The sequence below is a fragment of the Falco punctatus genome, assembly GCF_963210335.1.
Source record: "Falco punctatus genome assembly, chromosome: 10".
NCBI lineage: Eukaryota > Metazoa > Chordata > Aves > Falconiformes > Falconidae > Falco > Falco punctatus.
The window spans coordinates 13,138,392-13,154,486 of record NC_137590.1 but is presented as its reverse complement, the minus strand read 5'-3'; the positions used below and the strand labels follow the sequence as shown (position 1 = coordinate 13,154,486).

Sequence of the window (16,095 nt, the reverse complement as noted above, 5' to 3'; positions counted from 1 at the left end):
CTGGGCTCCCCCGCGGGCTGCCCCCCGCGGCCGCGCTGAGCTCCCCCCCCGCCCCCGCACCCCGCGGTCCCCCCCGGCGGAGCCCCGCGCCCCCCCGGGCCGCTCCCGGGTGCGGGAAGGAGCCGGCCCGGCGCCGCCGCTCCCCCGGGGCGCGCCCCGCGTCCCGATGGAGACGGAGCCCTCTGCTTGCAGGTGCCTTCTGCATCCCCTTGTACGTGCCCTATGTGCTGACGGGGAGGTGGATCTTCGGGAGAAGCCTCTGCAAACTCTGGCTGGTAGTTGATTACCTGCTCTGCACCACCTCGGTCTTCAACATCGTGCTGATCAGCTACGACAGATTCCTCTCGGTGACAAGAGCGGTGAGTCCTGTCATGGCAGCTGAGAGGGGAATAACTCTCCTCCTGCTTTATTCCCCGCCAATAATTAAAAGCTCTTTGAATCCTCCAGAAATTAGGAATCTTTCAGCCTGGTGATGGAAAGCACTAATTACCCACAAATACATCATTCAGCTGTGGTTTCAGATTAGTGTTTCTGGCGTAATTAAATCATTGAAGGTTCAGACCCCATCGTGCAGGTGCGCCCTTCCCAGATGGCAGAACAGGAGCGGACGGGTGAGTCAGCGAGGAGAGCAGCCCTGTTACTGACTTGCGGGGCTTATTATCTCCAGGGCAAAGCAGCAGATTGCAGTCGGACCACCGGCTTCTCCCTGGCTACCATGGCAGTAGATTGTGGCACCGACTTTGCCAGGGCACAGCCCCGAGGTCTCTGGGTTCATGGTGAGAGAACGCTCAGCCTTTCACAGGAGGTGTCGAGCAGTTTGCAGACAGATCCGAGCTGTTGCCTCTGCTCGTCCCCTGACCCAACAAGGATGGGTGACGGGGCTCGGAGCACGGCAGGGCTAGGTGCCTGGCTGGCCCAGGGCTTGGGGCATCCCTCTCCGCAGGGGTCACAGAGCCTCGCTGGGGGCAGCTCAGGCAAGCGGTGGGGTGCAGCAGGCTGCTGGGCTCCAACCAAGTCAGTACATTTCCACCAAGCAGACACCGTGTCAGCTTTCGGAGCTGCAAGATGAGGGTTCGTGAGTCTACCCTGCAGGAGCGTGATTTATCTAGCAATTGTTCCTGTTGCCTGTGGCATATGAATTTGTTAGACCGTAGGAATATTGCCTAGCAACTTTACCAGAAACGCTAACAGGTCATTTGTGAGGAGCCTCAACAAGCCAGGGTGCGTGACCATACTTATGAAAAGGTTTCCCCATTGCAGGTCGCCTACAGAGCCCAGCAAGGCAACACCAAGCAAGCGGTGCTGAAGATGGTGATGGTGTGGGTATTAGCGTTCCTGCTCTATGGACCTGCCATTATCAGCTGGGAGTACATATCAGGCCGGAGTATCATACCCACAGGGGAATGCTACGCTGAATTTTTCTACAACTGGTATTTTCTCATGACAGCCTCTACACTGGAGTTTTTCACTCCTTTCATCAGTGTAATGTTTTTCAACCTGAGCATTTACCTGAACATACAGAAGCGTACCAAAATACGCCTGGATATTTTCCATGAAGTGCACAACCAGTCCTTCACTGAAGAGATGGAAACGAGCCCAGAAGCAAAGCTTTCTTTGAAATGCTGTAAGTGGGAGCAGAACGAGCCAGCTGAAACCCTCGACCTCTCTAAGAGCAAAGCTCAAGCAGCAGCCTCTGCTACCAGCCTGGATGCCAAAGAGCCGCTGTCAACAAGCTCCGAGAGCTCCAGCAAGCCCAAGTGTAGCAACAAGAAGAGCTGTAGGAATTCAGCATCCACCCTATCCTTAGAGAAACGGATGAGGATAGTGTCCCAGAGCATGACTCAACGCTTCAGGCTCTCTAGAGACAAGAAAGTGGCTAAATCACTGGCAATCATTGTGGGCATTTTTGGGATTTGCTGGGCACCATACACACTCCTGATGATCATCCGTGCTGGCTGCCATGGCCACTGCATTTCTGACTTCTGGTACGAGACTTCCTTTTGGCTGCTGTGGATCAACTCGGCTGTCAACCCTGTCCTATACCCTCTCTGCCACTACAGCTTCAGAAGAGCTTTTATTAAACTCTTCTGTCCCAAGAAGCTAAAGATTCAACCTCACGATCCCCTGCAGAACTGCTGGAAGTGAAGCCAGCCCTGTGTGTGGATACGAGCCCTGGCTTCATACACCCATGTTATGGAAAAGTAGTAGCATGCTTCCTTGGAAAAACCTGAGAGCACTGGTCTGGGGTATGCGAGGAAGGCAGCATTGAGACCACTGTTATTTTGTTCTAGTTCATCAACAACAAAAAGCACGCAGAATAGCAGGACAAGGGGGGTTTGACATTAACTACAGGCAGTGAAATCTGTGTCCGCCACTTCCAGGTGCCACAGAAGACCTCTGCTGCCACCTAGTCAGCCAAGCGGCACTGGCGTTTTGCTAAAACAAAAGTAAAAACTGAAAACCAAAAGCTAACAGAAATAAATATCTAACCTAAAACTACTGGACTAAGCTACAGTTTACCTGTTTGCAGACCTGATTTTTCCCATAAATGGAAGCATTCTTCCTTGCACTTAAGATATTAGACGTATGTGGTGGTACAGAAAGAAAAGAACGAACCTCAGAAGGAAAACACCTCATTTATCTTCATCGCTGTAGCAGCTACAGCCATAGTCTGGAGCCCTGTTGCACGTGGTGTAAGAGATCCCCCCTCCACCCCCCCAAGAAGAGGCACATCTCAGCCAAAATCAGAGATACTGAGCATTCTGAAGCAGCCTGTTGAGCACCCCTGGATCCCTGCTTCAAAACCGATCCCATTTCTTTTGCGTCCAGCCACACACCAACCAGTGGTCCCACAGCACACGGGAGCTTCCCTGCTGCCTGGAGGTGTGCGGCAGGAGCAAGCCCAGTCCCTGGCCCTGCAGGACTGGGAGTCCTGGCAGACCCGAAGATCTCGGAGCTGCTGTGCTCCGTGAAAGGCGCCAGGAGAGCATCACCTTCTCCATGGCCTCCCTCATGATGACCCAAAGACATTTTAAAATCTCTTCTGCAGAATCTCCAAAATACTTTTTTGGGAATGTGTCAGAGAATGACAAACACTGAGAGAACTGCAACTTGTGTTTCTTTAAGTTAGTTTCAGAACTCTTAATTTTAGCAAGTTCCAGAACTTCTGCATGCTTCCTTTTAAAATACATAATTTGAATGGAGTCCCGGGTTGAGCCAATCCAGGTGACAAAAGCAGTTTTTCTCTTTTTTAGTTTTTAAATTTTTGAAGCAGTCAACTAATTCCACAGATAGAGCACCAGATTCAAGATACGGGGCTCTAGCCTCAGTCTTAACATAAATTCTTAGGCATTTTATCTCTGCTTCATTATACTTGGCATTTATTCTGTAACCTCCTTGGGATCGGAGGTGATACGACCATAAAGCAAAATACTTCAACTGCCCATCTCTGTTGGCACTGCTCAGTGATACAATAATACAAATACGTAATTAGTTGCCATGGCAAATGCTCATATTTAACAGCATTGTACAGGGAAGCTCAAGATTGTAAGCCTGAAAATGACATTTGCAAATAGAAACCCAAATGCTGCAAAGTAGCACCCAGAAGCTTATGATGTTGTGATTGCCAATTACATTTCGCTGTTGTAAGCAAACCGCTTTTTGGCTGGTGCTAGGAATAAAATAAAATGCTATCCAACTTTTTTCCAGTGGTACTTGTTGAGTAGATCAGCATTGTCATGTGAAGTCAGGTTTTAAATGATGTCTTGTTTTGTGTATATGGTATTTCAGTCTTGTGACATGTTCAGTCAAGCCATTATATATGGGTTAAAATATATCCTTTGCAATAAGTGTACTAAGAATTGACGGTGTGCACTGTTGAGTCTGCTTGTACCTTTCCTTGTGTCTGCTGCCTTCTGAAAACCCCAATAAAGTATTTTTATATGAAGCTTGCCAAATATTTTATGGTAAACAGGGTATTGCAGGAAATGATAAAATCCAACTGAAAAGAAAACATGTATGGATTTGCCTGAGGAGATAGTTAAAGCCTATGCATTCACCAAAAAATAGCTCCTGGAACAGCTGAGTTTCTCTTACCTCTGATGAGCAGGTTCCTGACAGCGTGGTGAGTGCACATCACTTAATTCTTTGCAACTTTGGTTCTTTTCCAGAGCATGTTATGTGCAACTTCAATCTGAAAAAGTTACTTATATTAACACTAACTCTTCCTGTGACTTACAAAATCCCCAGCCCGCCTAGAAGTGACAAAGTCATTATGTGAACAAAGTACCAGTTTCCAGCTGTGGTTCTTTTAATTTGTTTATAAAGAGAGGTAAGGACTACAAGATTGTTCAGCCTGATAAAAAGAAAAGCTATCAGCTGTGTTATACCTTAAGAAAAGGATGGAGAAATTGTTGTGTCTTTTTGTTGTTGTTATTTTTTGACCTGATATTAAATAGTGGTTACCTACTTCACATTCTCTGACTCCAGAAAAAGGATTTTGTTTTCTTCTTGTAAAAATTACCCTGTATGATTTTCACTGGATAAGTGGCAGGCCTTTGAAATACAGTAGAGGCCAAGTAACTGTTAAAACGATACTAAATTGGTTGCAAATGGGAAATAGGCCCCATTTCGTGCAGTCTTCCATCATTCAAAGAACCAGCTTTCTCCAGGAAAATTTTATAAACCTCTGAAGTCATGCCAATGCTTGCTCCTGTACCACTTCTTTTGCCTCTACATGACAATGAAGTCTATTTCTTGTACCTGTGGAGCACATATCCCTCTGATAGCCTGATTTCTGCTCACCAGTCCTCAGCATGCTTACAAATAAATGTTGATTGTGTGCCATCTACTGCACCAAAATGAGTATGATGCTACACATAACTACTGAAAAGCCAAAACAGCAGTTATTTAACAAAACTAAGGTTAGAGCATAACGCACCTTGCTGGGTTCCTTCCCTTCTGCCTTTTTGAGGGCGTTGTTTTTTCACAGAAATACTCCAAAACATAACTGAAAGCCCAGGAATCCTACTGGCACAGACACTTCTACCATTTTAAGAGAGGAAACTCAACAGAAAATAAAAAAAACAGTTCAGCTAAGCAAACTCTCACAGCTTTCTGTGGTTAACAGCTGAATTTCTGACACACTAGACCTAGGAATACTTTCCATAACATGGTTATGTTACTTCTGATTAAACAAATGAACAAATAATTTATCAGCCTTTCCTATACGAGGCATTTGCCTGAGCAGGGACTGGTAATGGGGCTTTCTAGTAGAACAAAATAGGAAGATGACAAGGGGGTGACGGGGAGTGGGGTATGTATTACTTCCTCGAATTCCAATAGCTTATGACTAAGTATTTACATACTGAAGGCAAACAGCAGGGTTTCCCCTATATCCACTGATAGTAACTTTGTTCAGAAGTGATGATACCAGCTTTAAATTTCGAGGTGACTTTGCAAGCACATGGGCTAGGAGTTCCTTCCTTTCACATGTTCACACAGCCCAAGAACTAAAGCTGTAAGTAAAATACCCAGTTTTAAGACACTCATAAAATCCATAATACTCACAGGGAGCTGGTGGAGACTGGTTTACTGTCAGTGATCCGTTAAGACCATGATGTACCTGCCCTGAAGAGCACACACAATTTGTACAAGCACCATGCTCTCCTGGAGTTCCACTACTGACAACAATGTAATCCTCTATATTTTAAAGTCCTAATGGCACTTTTCTCTGAGCTCTCAGAGTGAACTTGTGGTCTTAAAGTTCTTTCCTAAAGAGTGAAGAAATGGACACATTTCACTGTGAGCTTTTCGCACAATATTTTTATGGTCTCTGACCTCCACATGGGCAGATTTACCTAAACTTGGCTGAAAGTAATTTTATTCATTGGTGGATTTTGCAGGGAAGATATTTATATTCCTTCTCGAAATAAGAGCTCTTGCCTTGCCAAATAAAAAAGAAAAATAACTACTTATGCCTGGACATGAGGTCACACCTGAGCCTGGTTTTCATACTGAAAATGTTATGAGCTGGTTTGAGGTATGAGAGTAGCTGATGACTAATTCAAATATGTTTAAAAGAGTATTTGAATTCTGCTGATTTTTAGTGTTCAGAATGTAAATGTCTATATGCATTTGGAGGAGGCAGGGACTAGGCATCTTCTAGGCATAATCAAATATGAGCAGTGAAAATACATTACCATTAGACAAGGTAGGGCTTCTTGTCAACTAGCCTAGCAGAACACCTATGTCTATTTTTTGCTACCGTACCAGCTCAAAAAAAAAAAAAAAAAAAAGCCTCATTCCTATTGCCTAGACATAAACCAAGCAGGCAGGACCCGTTTTCAAAAACTGTGAAAGACGACTTGCTGCAATTCCAAATATGCATCAGATATTTGTGTAAGCACATAGGCTTCCACACAGAAAAGAAACAGCTATTTCCAGAGAGAAGGACCCAGTTTATGCACGGAGTGTTAGCAAACAACATTCACACAGCTCTAAATCGCACCCGGGAGCTTTTTAAAGAAAGAGGCTAAGTGACTTCCCACAAGACCTATGCGGAGGTAATGCCAGTTCCCTGCTCTTCATACAAACCTACACGGATGGGAAGGCCACCATAATGAGGTTTGTGGTCCTTTCATAAAGCAGCATCTGCATATCAATAAACTATCAAAGAACATTTTTTCAGTGCAGCTACTTTCTTTTTGGCTCTGTAATGCTTCCTCCCTAATCACCGATAATGACAGATCTCTTCACACAGATAGAGGGACTTTGCTCCCACAGCCTCTCTTCAGCGCCCTTCCTCAATTACCATTTCTTATTTGTTCTCTCCAACCTGCAGTTATATAAATTGCTCCATTGTTCCAGAGACATCACTGGAAGCTTCATTAGCTCAAGTAGGAGGCTAAAGAAGAGAGAATGCAAGCAGCAGCTTTTGTTGAAAAACACCTGTCTGGGATAATTAATGAGATTCGCTGAGAGGGGTGGGCTTTGAAATCAGGAAGATGTGATTGTATTTTGATTTGATGGTTTTCCTTCCATGTTTGTAAATGAACATTGATTTTCATAGCAGAACCAGGATGGAAAGACAGTAGGTAAGTATCCTTGCTAGACAGAAGTTTAACAACATGATTTCTGTGAGGGAGGATTAATTTTTCATATCCCCACCTCTCATGCAGTGACACCAGCACAACTTGGCAGGGTATGAGACCTTTTCCACTCTAAAGAACTCATTCTGCAAATAGATGGGACACAACAAGAGGTATCATTATCTTTACTTCTGATGTGGGAATTGCAGACAAGAATAAAAACACTTTGCTAGCCACCCCAGATAAGTGCCACAAGAAGGAAAAGTGCTCTCGATTGCTAACACCACAAAGCTCACACTTCATGAAAGATTTCACGGATGTCCTTGTGGATAGTAGGGAACACACAGCACTCCTGTGTTCCCTTAACCTCAACCTGAATCTCCTTCTTTCCTCCTTACCATTGCACAACATACTTTTCTGCCAATACAGTTGTATTTGCAGGATTAAGGAATTACGGCGTTTAGAGAAGCAACTAGGAATTCCACAGGGTGAAAAAGGTATTATCTATAATCTGGAATGATCATTTTATTGAGATATAAAACTCACTTCAACAAACCCACTGCTACCTGGGAGAGGAAGACTTGTACATACCTCAAAAACATGAAAACCAGGTTTATCCCTAAAGCTCTTGTTCTGAGCTCAGGGGTGCTAATGATTCATTAAATCAGCACCATTTTTATTGCTACAGTACAGGATGCATGAGCATTACTTATTACTAGCTATTTACAAGGCCCACAGTTTTTCTCTGTAATTTACAAGCTGCTTGCACACTCTAGGTACAAAAGGGAGCTGATAATTAATCAAATTACCAAACATCTTAGGTAGAGCTATGTATGCACATTTGTGGGGGAAGACGACGACTATTATTTTTTCATTTGTATAATTCTACATGAAGCATTCTTTTAAATGACTCAGATGCACCAAGCAGGACTTTCTGTTGCATTGTAAAGGCTTTTCTTATACATCAAATACCTGTCAACAATTCCTAGGACCCCCTACCATAACATGCTGTAATCACTGTAAGGAAAGGGTATGAAAGGTAGGTAGTTGTGGCCTGTGTGCAAACATCACCAGTATCCTTCCTGTGCATGTAAATGCACAATTCATGACAATTTTTATAGGCAGTCTGTTCCCACAACCTAGGTATCTGTTCTTTTAAGCGCAAAAATGCAGCTGTAACGCAACACTGACTTTTGAATGATTTTAAACACTATACCCTAGAATTTAGCAGCACAATTAACACTGAAGGAAAACTGACTGCAAAGTAGTTGTTAATCTCATTTAAAGGTATCTCTGATCATTCACAAACAACAAGCTGTCTGCTAGAAGGGCAATGAAAATTCTGGCAAATATTTTAGCTGTTAAGTAACAGCTTACACGCAGCTTTAATCATTAGAAGCTGTTTATTGAACAACCAACAATGATGGGAGTTGCATATATAATTCCTTGAACATGAGGTTGCACATACACCCTGCAGTGTTCATGAATTGATGATGGATTGACAAAGCAGAGCAATTACCTCCATTATGAAAATAATTTAAACTCTAAGAAGCACAAATTTAACAGACCATTACAGCTAAAGCACTGTTTAATATCTCTGATACAGCTTGCATACAAAATATACAGGGATAAAATAACATACATAATATTTGCATGAAGCCTATGTTAAGCACTCTGATAACTGGGAATTAAGCTGTTACTCAAAAGCTTTCATGGAAGTGGCAAGAAGATTCTTTGTTGCTGACAGAAGAATACTGACAGCTAGTTCCAGAGTAAGGGAAAGACTGAAGTCAAACCGGCATGGATGACTCGTTGCAAGTATACAGCAACAAGGACCAAAATGCCCAACATACCCTTCCTAAAGTTCTCACTGGGAAGAACCCACACAGACTGTTCTTCTGAAAGATAAAAAGCTGAAATCCTGTAGAAATCCCCCCTCAGAAGCTCCACACACTGCTGACCTCTGCTGCAAAGTGACAGTCTCAAAAACGGTTTCTGAGAACGTGGGGTTTACACCGATTTCCTCTGAAAAAACTAGAAATAGAACCTTCCTTCATTCTCCTCTTGGGAGGCTGCCCCAGCTGAAATACTGAACAGAAGACTAAGAAGTGGGAAATCAACTATTTAAGGTCAGGTTGATCAACTCATCTTAATAACCATGTTTTCACCTCAGCAGTTAATTCACTGAGTACCATCGCTACGCACCGCTTTAGTGAAGTGCCTTTCAAGCACAGTTTGTAAATAGGAAAAGTTTCTAATCAATATTAATCGCTCCCAGCTGTGCTATGACAAGTTATCAAAGCAGCAGGTAATACAATAGAGGAATCGCCTCCTCCACACCAAAGCAACCCAAACCCACAAATGTTAGTTAGGCTAACTGCCATTAGTACAACAATCTCTGAAGAGGGATTTGCGTGCTGACAGGATCTACCAAATTGCCTTAGAAAAACATATATTAACTATCAAAGACAAGCACAAGGATAAATATTTTTCTGAGAAAATCTGAACAAGTTCCTTCTTTATTCAATTACATTTGTCACCCTCTGCAATTATTTTCTCCATCAACTTCTAAGTACTCAGGCTTTACTAGCACAGAAGTGGGAATATAGGTGGGTTTTAGCTTGAATATTCACTAAAAGCAGATTTCCAACTGCATACTCATTCACCAAGCCACCTTGTTAGTTAAATGTATTATTGGTTTTGTTCCAGACTAAATACATTAGGAAACTAATGTCTGTAGCACTAACTTAATTTAGTCTTAATATAGAGTTCTAGAATCGTTCTGTGTTGATCAGTTTCATAAGCCACATCAATACATTTAATAAGTACTAAAAAACCACTATCTTTAGAACATTTAATTACTGCTAATTTACATGAATTAGCAGCACCAGTTAATAAACTGTACGTGTTTCATGTGGCAATTTGTTACCAATCTGCAAATCAAGTTTTACTTACTGTGAAAAAAATCCTGAATACCTTAAAAAAAAAAAAAAAAAAAAAAAAGGATATAGTTAACTGAGTTGGCTCATGGAAAGCTCCTAAACACTAAAATGGACTGCAATACCATGAAGGGGGTAACACGGATACTGGAGGATTTTGCAGAGGGCAAATGTGAAGCAGCATGTTGAACGGGGCATCACTTGGAATCTACAAATGCAAATATGACTATAGTAAGTTTTAAGTTACGCTTGTACAAGGCACCTAGAAAAAAAGACAGTAGTGTTACAGGACTAATACTACACTACATTTTTTCCAAGTTCCAGGTTCTCTGCCTTGCCACAGAATTTCTCTGTGACTGTGCAACTCACTGAGGTCCAAATCCAGACAGATACCTAAATTCAAGATTTCTAAAACTCAGTAGGACATCAGCTTTTCCCAGCATGGCTAGACTTGGACATGAGCCTCCTGTGATTCAGTTTCTACCAGTGAAAGAAGGTTAACAGATGACTCTAAAACATAAGGTACTGTAAAAAATATATATATAAAGCTGTAAAACACATTAAATTTCCATCCTTTAAAGCCATTTTCCTAATGGTGATAAATTATTTAATGAAGCTAGAAAATTTCAGTTGATATAGAAACAGAGATGAGTTAGCTTACCAAAATAAAATACATTTTTTTACATCTATAGTTACAGGGGCCATAAGACCTTGCACAGCTAGCGTGGGACTTAGCCCGTCGCATAGATAGGTAAGCTTCAAACCCACAACTTCTGGCATTGAAGTTACTAAACATTATCAGGTTTTGTTTTTCTAGACAGAGTTCACTGTTTCAGTAATTGTTGATTTGAACTACCGTTTTAAACTTCCATTACATGTCTGGTGTGTGGGTGGGTAGAGTGAAGAAAAATGTTTTCTAAAATAATGCATTAAAAAAATGTTGATTTAATATGGTGACCTTTTACCAGTTATTTTTTAAATGCGATATGTGTCCTGTCTGGACAAAGCAAACTATCTGCCCAAACTCATCAGTTACATGATTTGTAACAGAGGAAAACAACATGAAATAAATAGTCACAAAACAGTATGATTTCATGAATAAGATAATCAAAATATGGACACTTCATCTGCGGTATCACAGATGTCTTCTTGACAACTAGTGTTTTAGCAATTACATTGCCTGATGCAAATATTTTTCTTCATAAGCATTTTCCACTTTCAGTGGAAGATTAATTTATCTAGATTTAGACAGTGAATAGCTAACTTCTGTCAATGGTTGATTAGTGTGTGTACAAAGGATGTTCTGGGTGGGGATTCACATGTCTTTGGAAAACAGTGATGTTCTAATCTCAATGGTAATTTAGCAGTGAGGAACCAAATGTCAAGAATCAAATGAGAAATATTTAAAACCATCACCAAGCTTTTCCATATGCTAAAATTGTTCCCAAACCATAATGTTTTCTAAAATATCAACTCTTACCTACACATTAATTGACTATCGATTTCTCCAGTTACAAAGACAAAAAGGTACCCACTGAGGATTTGAATAACAAAAGAGAATTTGTTCTGCAGTTACTTTTCAGTCTTGCTTTTCAATCAGTGCTAATAAATCTGGATCTAAGTGAATTTCTAAAGTATGCATTTTAAAAGGTGATTTTGTCTGTATAAAACATTTTTAGCTTATGTCTGGATCTAAGTGAATTTCTAAAGTATGCATTTTAAAAGGTGATTTTGTCTGTATAAAACATTTTTAGCTTATGTCAACAAGCACAAGGCTCTTCATGTTTTGTGTTTTATTTTACCCAATAACCGTGCCATAAAATAACAGCATTTGACTATGCTGCAATGCTACGTCCAGGTTAAAAAAGGAACAACAACCTGGATCACCACTGCTTTTTGCTGGAGTGCCTCCAATTAAAATTAATGGCATGCTACCAGAATAAAATGGATGGTAACAAAGTAACCAGCCATATCCATCACGTGTTACTGAAACTGAGCATGCAGACATGAGTTAGTTATTAAACCATAATTTAGTTTGGTAGTGTGGCTAGTCTTTGTCTTCACTCATCATTCAGGAAACACATACATAATACACAAACACTTCTACCTTGCTGACCTAACAGTATAGCAACAAGCAAAGAACAGAGCCCAAGCCAGGAATGCACACTTCAAGGAGCCAAAGTGGTATTTCATATAAACAAGGTCAGAGGAAAAAAAAAAAACAAAACCCTGTGGATAAGAAAGCAGACACCGCTAAGGCCTCCGTGGACAATTCTATTTCATCCAGGAAAAAGGAGATGAAAAATCACTCTCAGTGGGAAAATGAAGGACAAACACAATCTCAATATTAAAACAAGGTTGATAAAAATCTCTTTACTTTTGTCCTATTAGCTATGCTTTATGTCTCAGAAAAACAGGCACATACCACATAATAAATTTCAGAACCTCATAGAGAAAAATCGAGAATGCAGCCTGAAGGTAGCTTTGTTCTATTATCAACAGCTGCAAAATCATCCCTTATCATATTGGCACACATATATAACCTCCCCTCCAAATATTAATAACGTCAGCCTTTCCAGACCTCTGCAGTGTAAGCACAATTAATCCCTATTTAACAAGATGGGGAAACTTGTTAATGGGGAACAGCATTGGAAACTGCAGTATGGAAGGCAAGAAAACAAAGCTGTTCTTTAAAGGCCGGGCATACATCACTAACTGGGATGAAGTTTAGCAGTATCAGGATGAAGATTTAATTTATATCAAAGCCATTTTCACAATGGTGATGAGCTTCATTATTAACAGAAGTGGTCCAAACCCAAAATATAACTTTCATATGAACCATGGAGCTGTAGATCTTCTGAAGAGATGTTGAGCTCCAGACTTCACTATTCTCTCTACACACATGGCACAATATACCACGTCTCCCAAAAACCTCCATCTCTCGTAACTTGCATGCAAGACAGCAACCCAGAGCATGGGCTACAGCATCCCCAAAAACAACAGCTCCCAGAGTAAAAGGTAATCTTGCTACTAGTAAAAATCCATTTTTACACAACAATATTTGTAGAAAGATTAAGCCAAAACATATATTCATTGTCTTCTAATTTCCACTGCAGAGTTAACAGTTCAAACAATACATTAAATAGGGAGCAGACAGGCTGCTGGAATGTTATGTCCCACCTGTCATTCAATTAATAACTCATTAAGTTGCACACCTGTAACACAGCTAACCTCTGGTCCCAGCATTAACCTTACATTACAGGTGCCAGCCACTGAGCCCAGTTAGCAATAACCTGTGGAAGACAAAGACAGCAAAGTCAGACTGGTGTTCTGCATCCAGTAGCTTGTACAAAACGCGCAAACCACAGCAAGGTCCTGTTAAATCAGCACTAGCATCTCTGGTTCATAGCCATTCCTGTAATTCTGTCATTTGAATCAATGTTCAAAAACAACGGTTACGAGTTTTTAAACATGTTCCAGTCAGAGTACCTATTCACTCACCATAAATCTACTTAAATATAAAAATCACTATGAAGAGGCTTAATAAATACATTTACAACAGCGAAAGAAATTTCCCTTGCAATGGAAAACCAAACCAAGTGGGATCTGATGCTTCTGGCAGCCTTCACTTCTCATGGCATTTGAGCAACTGGTGACCCGGCACTATTTCAATATGACAACTCCAAGCATACATATTACCAGAACGAACACAGGCAGACGTTACACAGCACCTGGTGTCACATCCTACGTCTCCTGCCCTGTGGTGAGGCACCAAGCAGTGCTGTCCCCACAGTCTGTCCGGTACTGGAAGCAGGGTGGTTGTGGCAGGCCTTGCTCTCTTCCCAGCACGGTGCTGCAGCAGAGCAGAACCATGGAGTACAAGTTCACCAAGGGTCTTGTTTTTATTGCTGCCACATCAGTTCATTGCAAACACATTCTTATTCACCTTTTAAAATATTTTATGTAATACAAAAAAAGTGCTTTACAAAACCATGTAAGTAAAGCAGATTACAAAACATACCATGCTTAAACATGCACATTCAATGTTTTAATGTACTGCAATGAGTCCCCAATATCGGTATGTCTAAAAAGCATGGTTGTTTTTACATTAACATTTCATTTTCTTTATCTGTTTAATTGATACCACCTACATTTACCAAGAACTTAAAAAGGGGAGAGGATTGCAAATAAATGCAAAACCCCCACAATTAGCACTAAAATATTGTGTAATCATGTACTAAAAATGTATTAAAAAGTTGAGTACTGGAACTCTAAATGGCACTAAAAAAAATTATGGCTCAAGCTTCTCTAGGAAATATAGACTGGACTTCATTAAGCCATATTTTAATGTGAATTGTCAGAATGCGAAATAAAATCCATGCCCCTTCTTTCCTCTTGTCAACGTGAAAAGCAAGGACAACATCAAAGGCTTCAGCAGAGGAAACCAAAAGCTAGGTAAGGAAAGTCACACAGAAGAATGACACCAAAACCCCTGAAAACCTAAACCAAAAGAAGCCCACCTGCCCCACCCTCAGCCAAAAATATCAGTGTGAAGAAATCCTGTAGCACATAATTCTTCTCTGAAACAATTCATTTTTTTTCTTAACCTGATTTTCTTCTCTGTTCCTAGACGTGAAACAAGTTTCCTTCGCACATCACAAAACAGCCAGGGTTGGGAAGGACCTCTGGACACCATCTGGTCCAAGCCCCTGCTAAAGCCGGTTCACCTTGAGCAGGTTGCAGCCTCACACATACCTTACTTTGAGCAGAACCAGAGGCTACTCCTCAATTCTGTACCTCAAAATTATAATGAATGCAACAGATCTTCATGCTGAAACTGAAAGAGCATTATGGAGAAACGTGACCCAAGCTACAAACACTCAGTTTTGTGCTGAGCAGCACACAACCATGCCTTTTGTTTGGCATGAACACAGGGACCTCTAGCATTAGGTTACTTCAGCTGGTATAGATGTATATTGACTACAGTAAGTTCAAGCTTCTACAACAGTTGTTCCAACACCTAAGCTGGAGCTATGTAGCACTTTTCATCAACAGATGAAGGAGTACATGCTCTTGTAAAGCCTCTTTGAACCCAATAAGCATGTGGTTAGAAACTTGGTACTGTCAGAAAAGGTGGCTGAAACATTAAGAACAAAGAAACCAATTAAATGATCAATAGGACATTCTGTTAAGCTATATAGCAACCTGCTGTGCTTTTTCCACATCAGTACACAAAATACTCTCCACTCTGAGAACTGAGGTTGCACAAACACTAAGAAGTGAGGGTGAAAGCTCCTGTGAGTACAGAGGCTTTTAAAACAGCCTGTCATTCTCAAAGACTGCCAAAATAATACTAAAATACAGTCAGAGAAAGCACAAAGTATTTGTAGGTATTAAATGTTCTGCAGAGAAGCTGCACTAGCTTTTGTGTTCAGGCAATCTTCTGGTTTTATTAAATGTGGCTGAAAAACATATAGCAGTAGGAGGAAAATCAACAGTGAAGCCCCCAAATGGTACACACAACCAAACACAAGGATAGAACTGAGTATTAACTTCTACCTAATTCAGTTTTGGTAAATGCCAGGAATGAAGCAAGTATGAAACAAAACATGAGAATGACTTTGGGATTTAATATTTTTGGTTTTTTTCCTGATCATATTTTATGCCAGTATCACCACTTACAATGCATGGATTACTTTCCACACCTGATCATGGATAGAAATACTCAGCATGTGAATTTAGGAGAGGTAATTACCTGTTTGGCCCATATTTTTATTTAATAATTTAGACATTTGAGTTGACCTTGCACTTTTTCAGAAAAAAACCTGCTGCTCTGAAGAAGAGGTATGTACCTTCTTTCTTATACAGGGAAAGTTAGTTCTAATTCATAATCATAATCACAGAGCTGATCCCAACACTGATACAGCAGGAGGGTGTGAGTTGAGCTTTAGAGATTGAACACGACTGGCCCTTTCCAGACACAGGCAGTGAGCATGAGGAGACGGCAGAGACCCACTGTTCTAAATGAAGATTTCTGCCCACAAAATGACATAGTTTTTTTTTTTAAA

General features: G+C 41.1%; 1 protein-coding gene and 1 long non-coding RNA gene across 2 annotated transcripts in view; both read left to right on the top strand.

The window, feature by feature from the left end:
- Window positions 1–2,734, top strand: part of HRH3 (histamine receptor H3) — a 28,639-nt gene extending 25,905 nt beyond the window's left edge. Inside the window, exons 2-3 of the mRNA XM_080403679.1 lie at window positions 193–359; window positions 1,261–2,734. Of these exons, the coding sequence (XP_080259805.1) occupies window positions 193–359; window positions 1,261–2,145 (1,052 nt within the window). The 3' untranslated portion in view covers window positions 2,146–2,734. The remainder of the gene's footprint in view (window positions 1–192; window positions 360–1,260) is intronic.
- A 2,662-nt stretch (window positions 2,735–5,396) lies between these two features.
- LOC308070157 lies at window positions 5,397–16,089 on the top strand. Its single transcript, XR_013930642.1, has 2 exons — window positions 5,397–11,677; window positions 11,753–16,089. It is a non-coding gene; the product is annotated as an uncharacterized lncRNA (long non-coding RNA).
- Window positions 16,090–16,095: the final 6 nt, after the last annotated feature.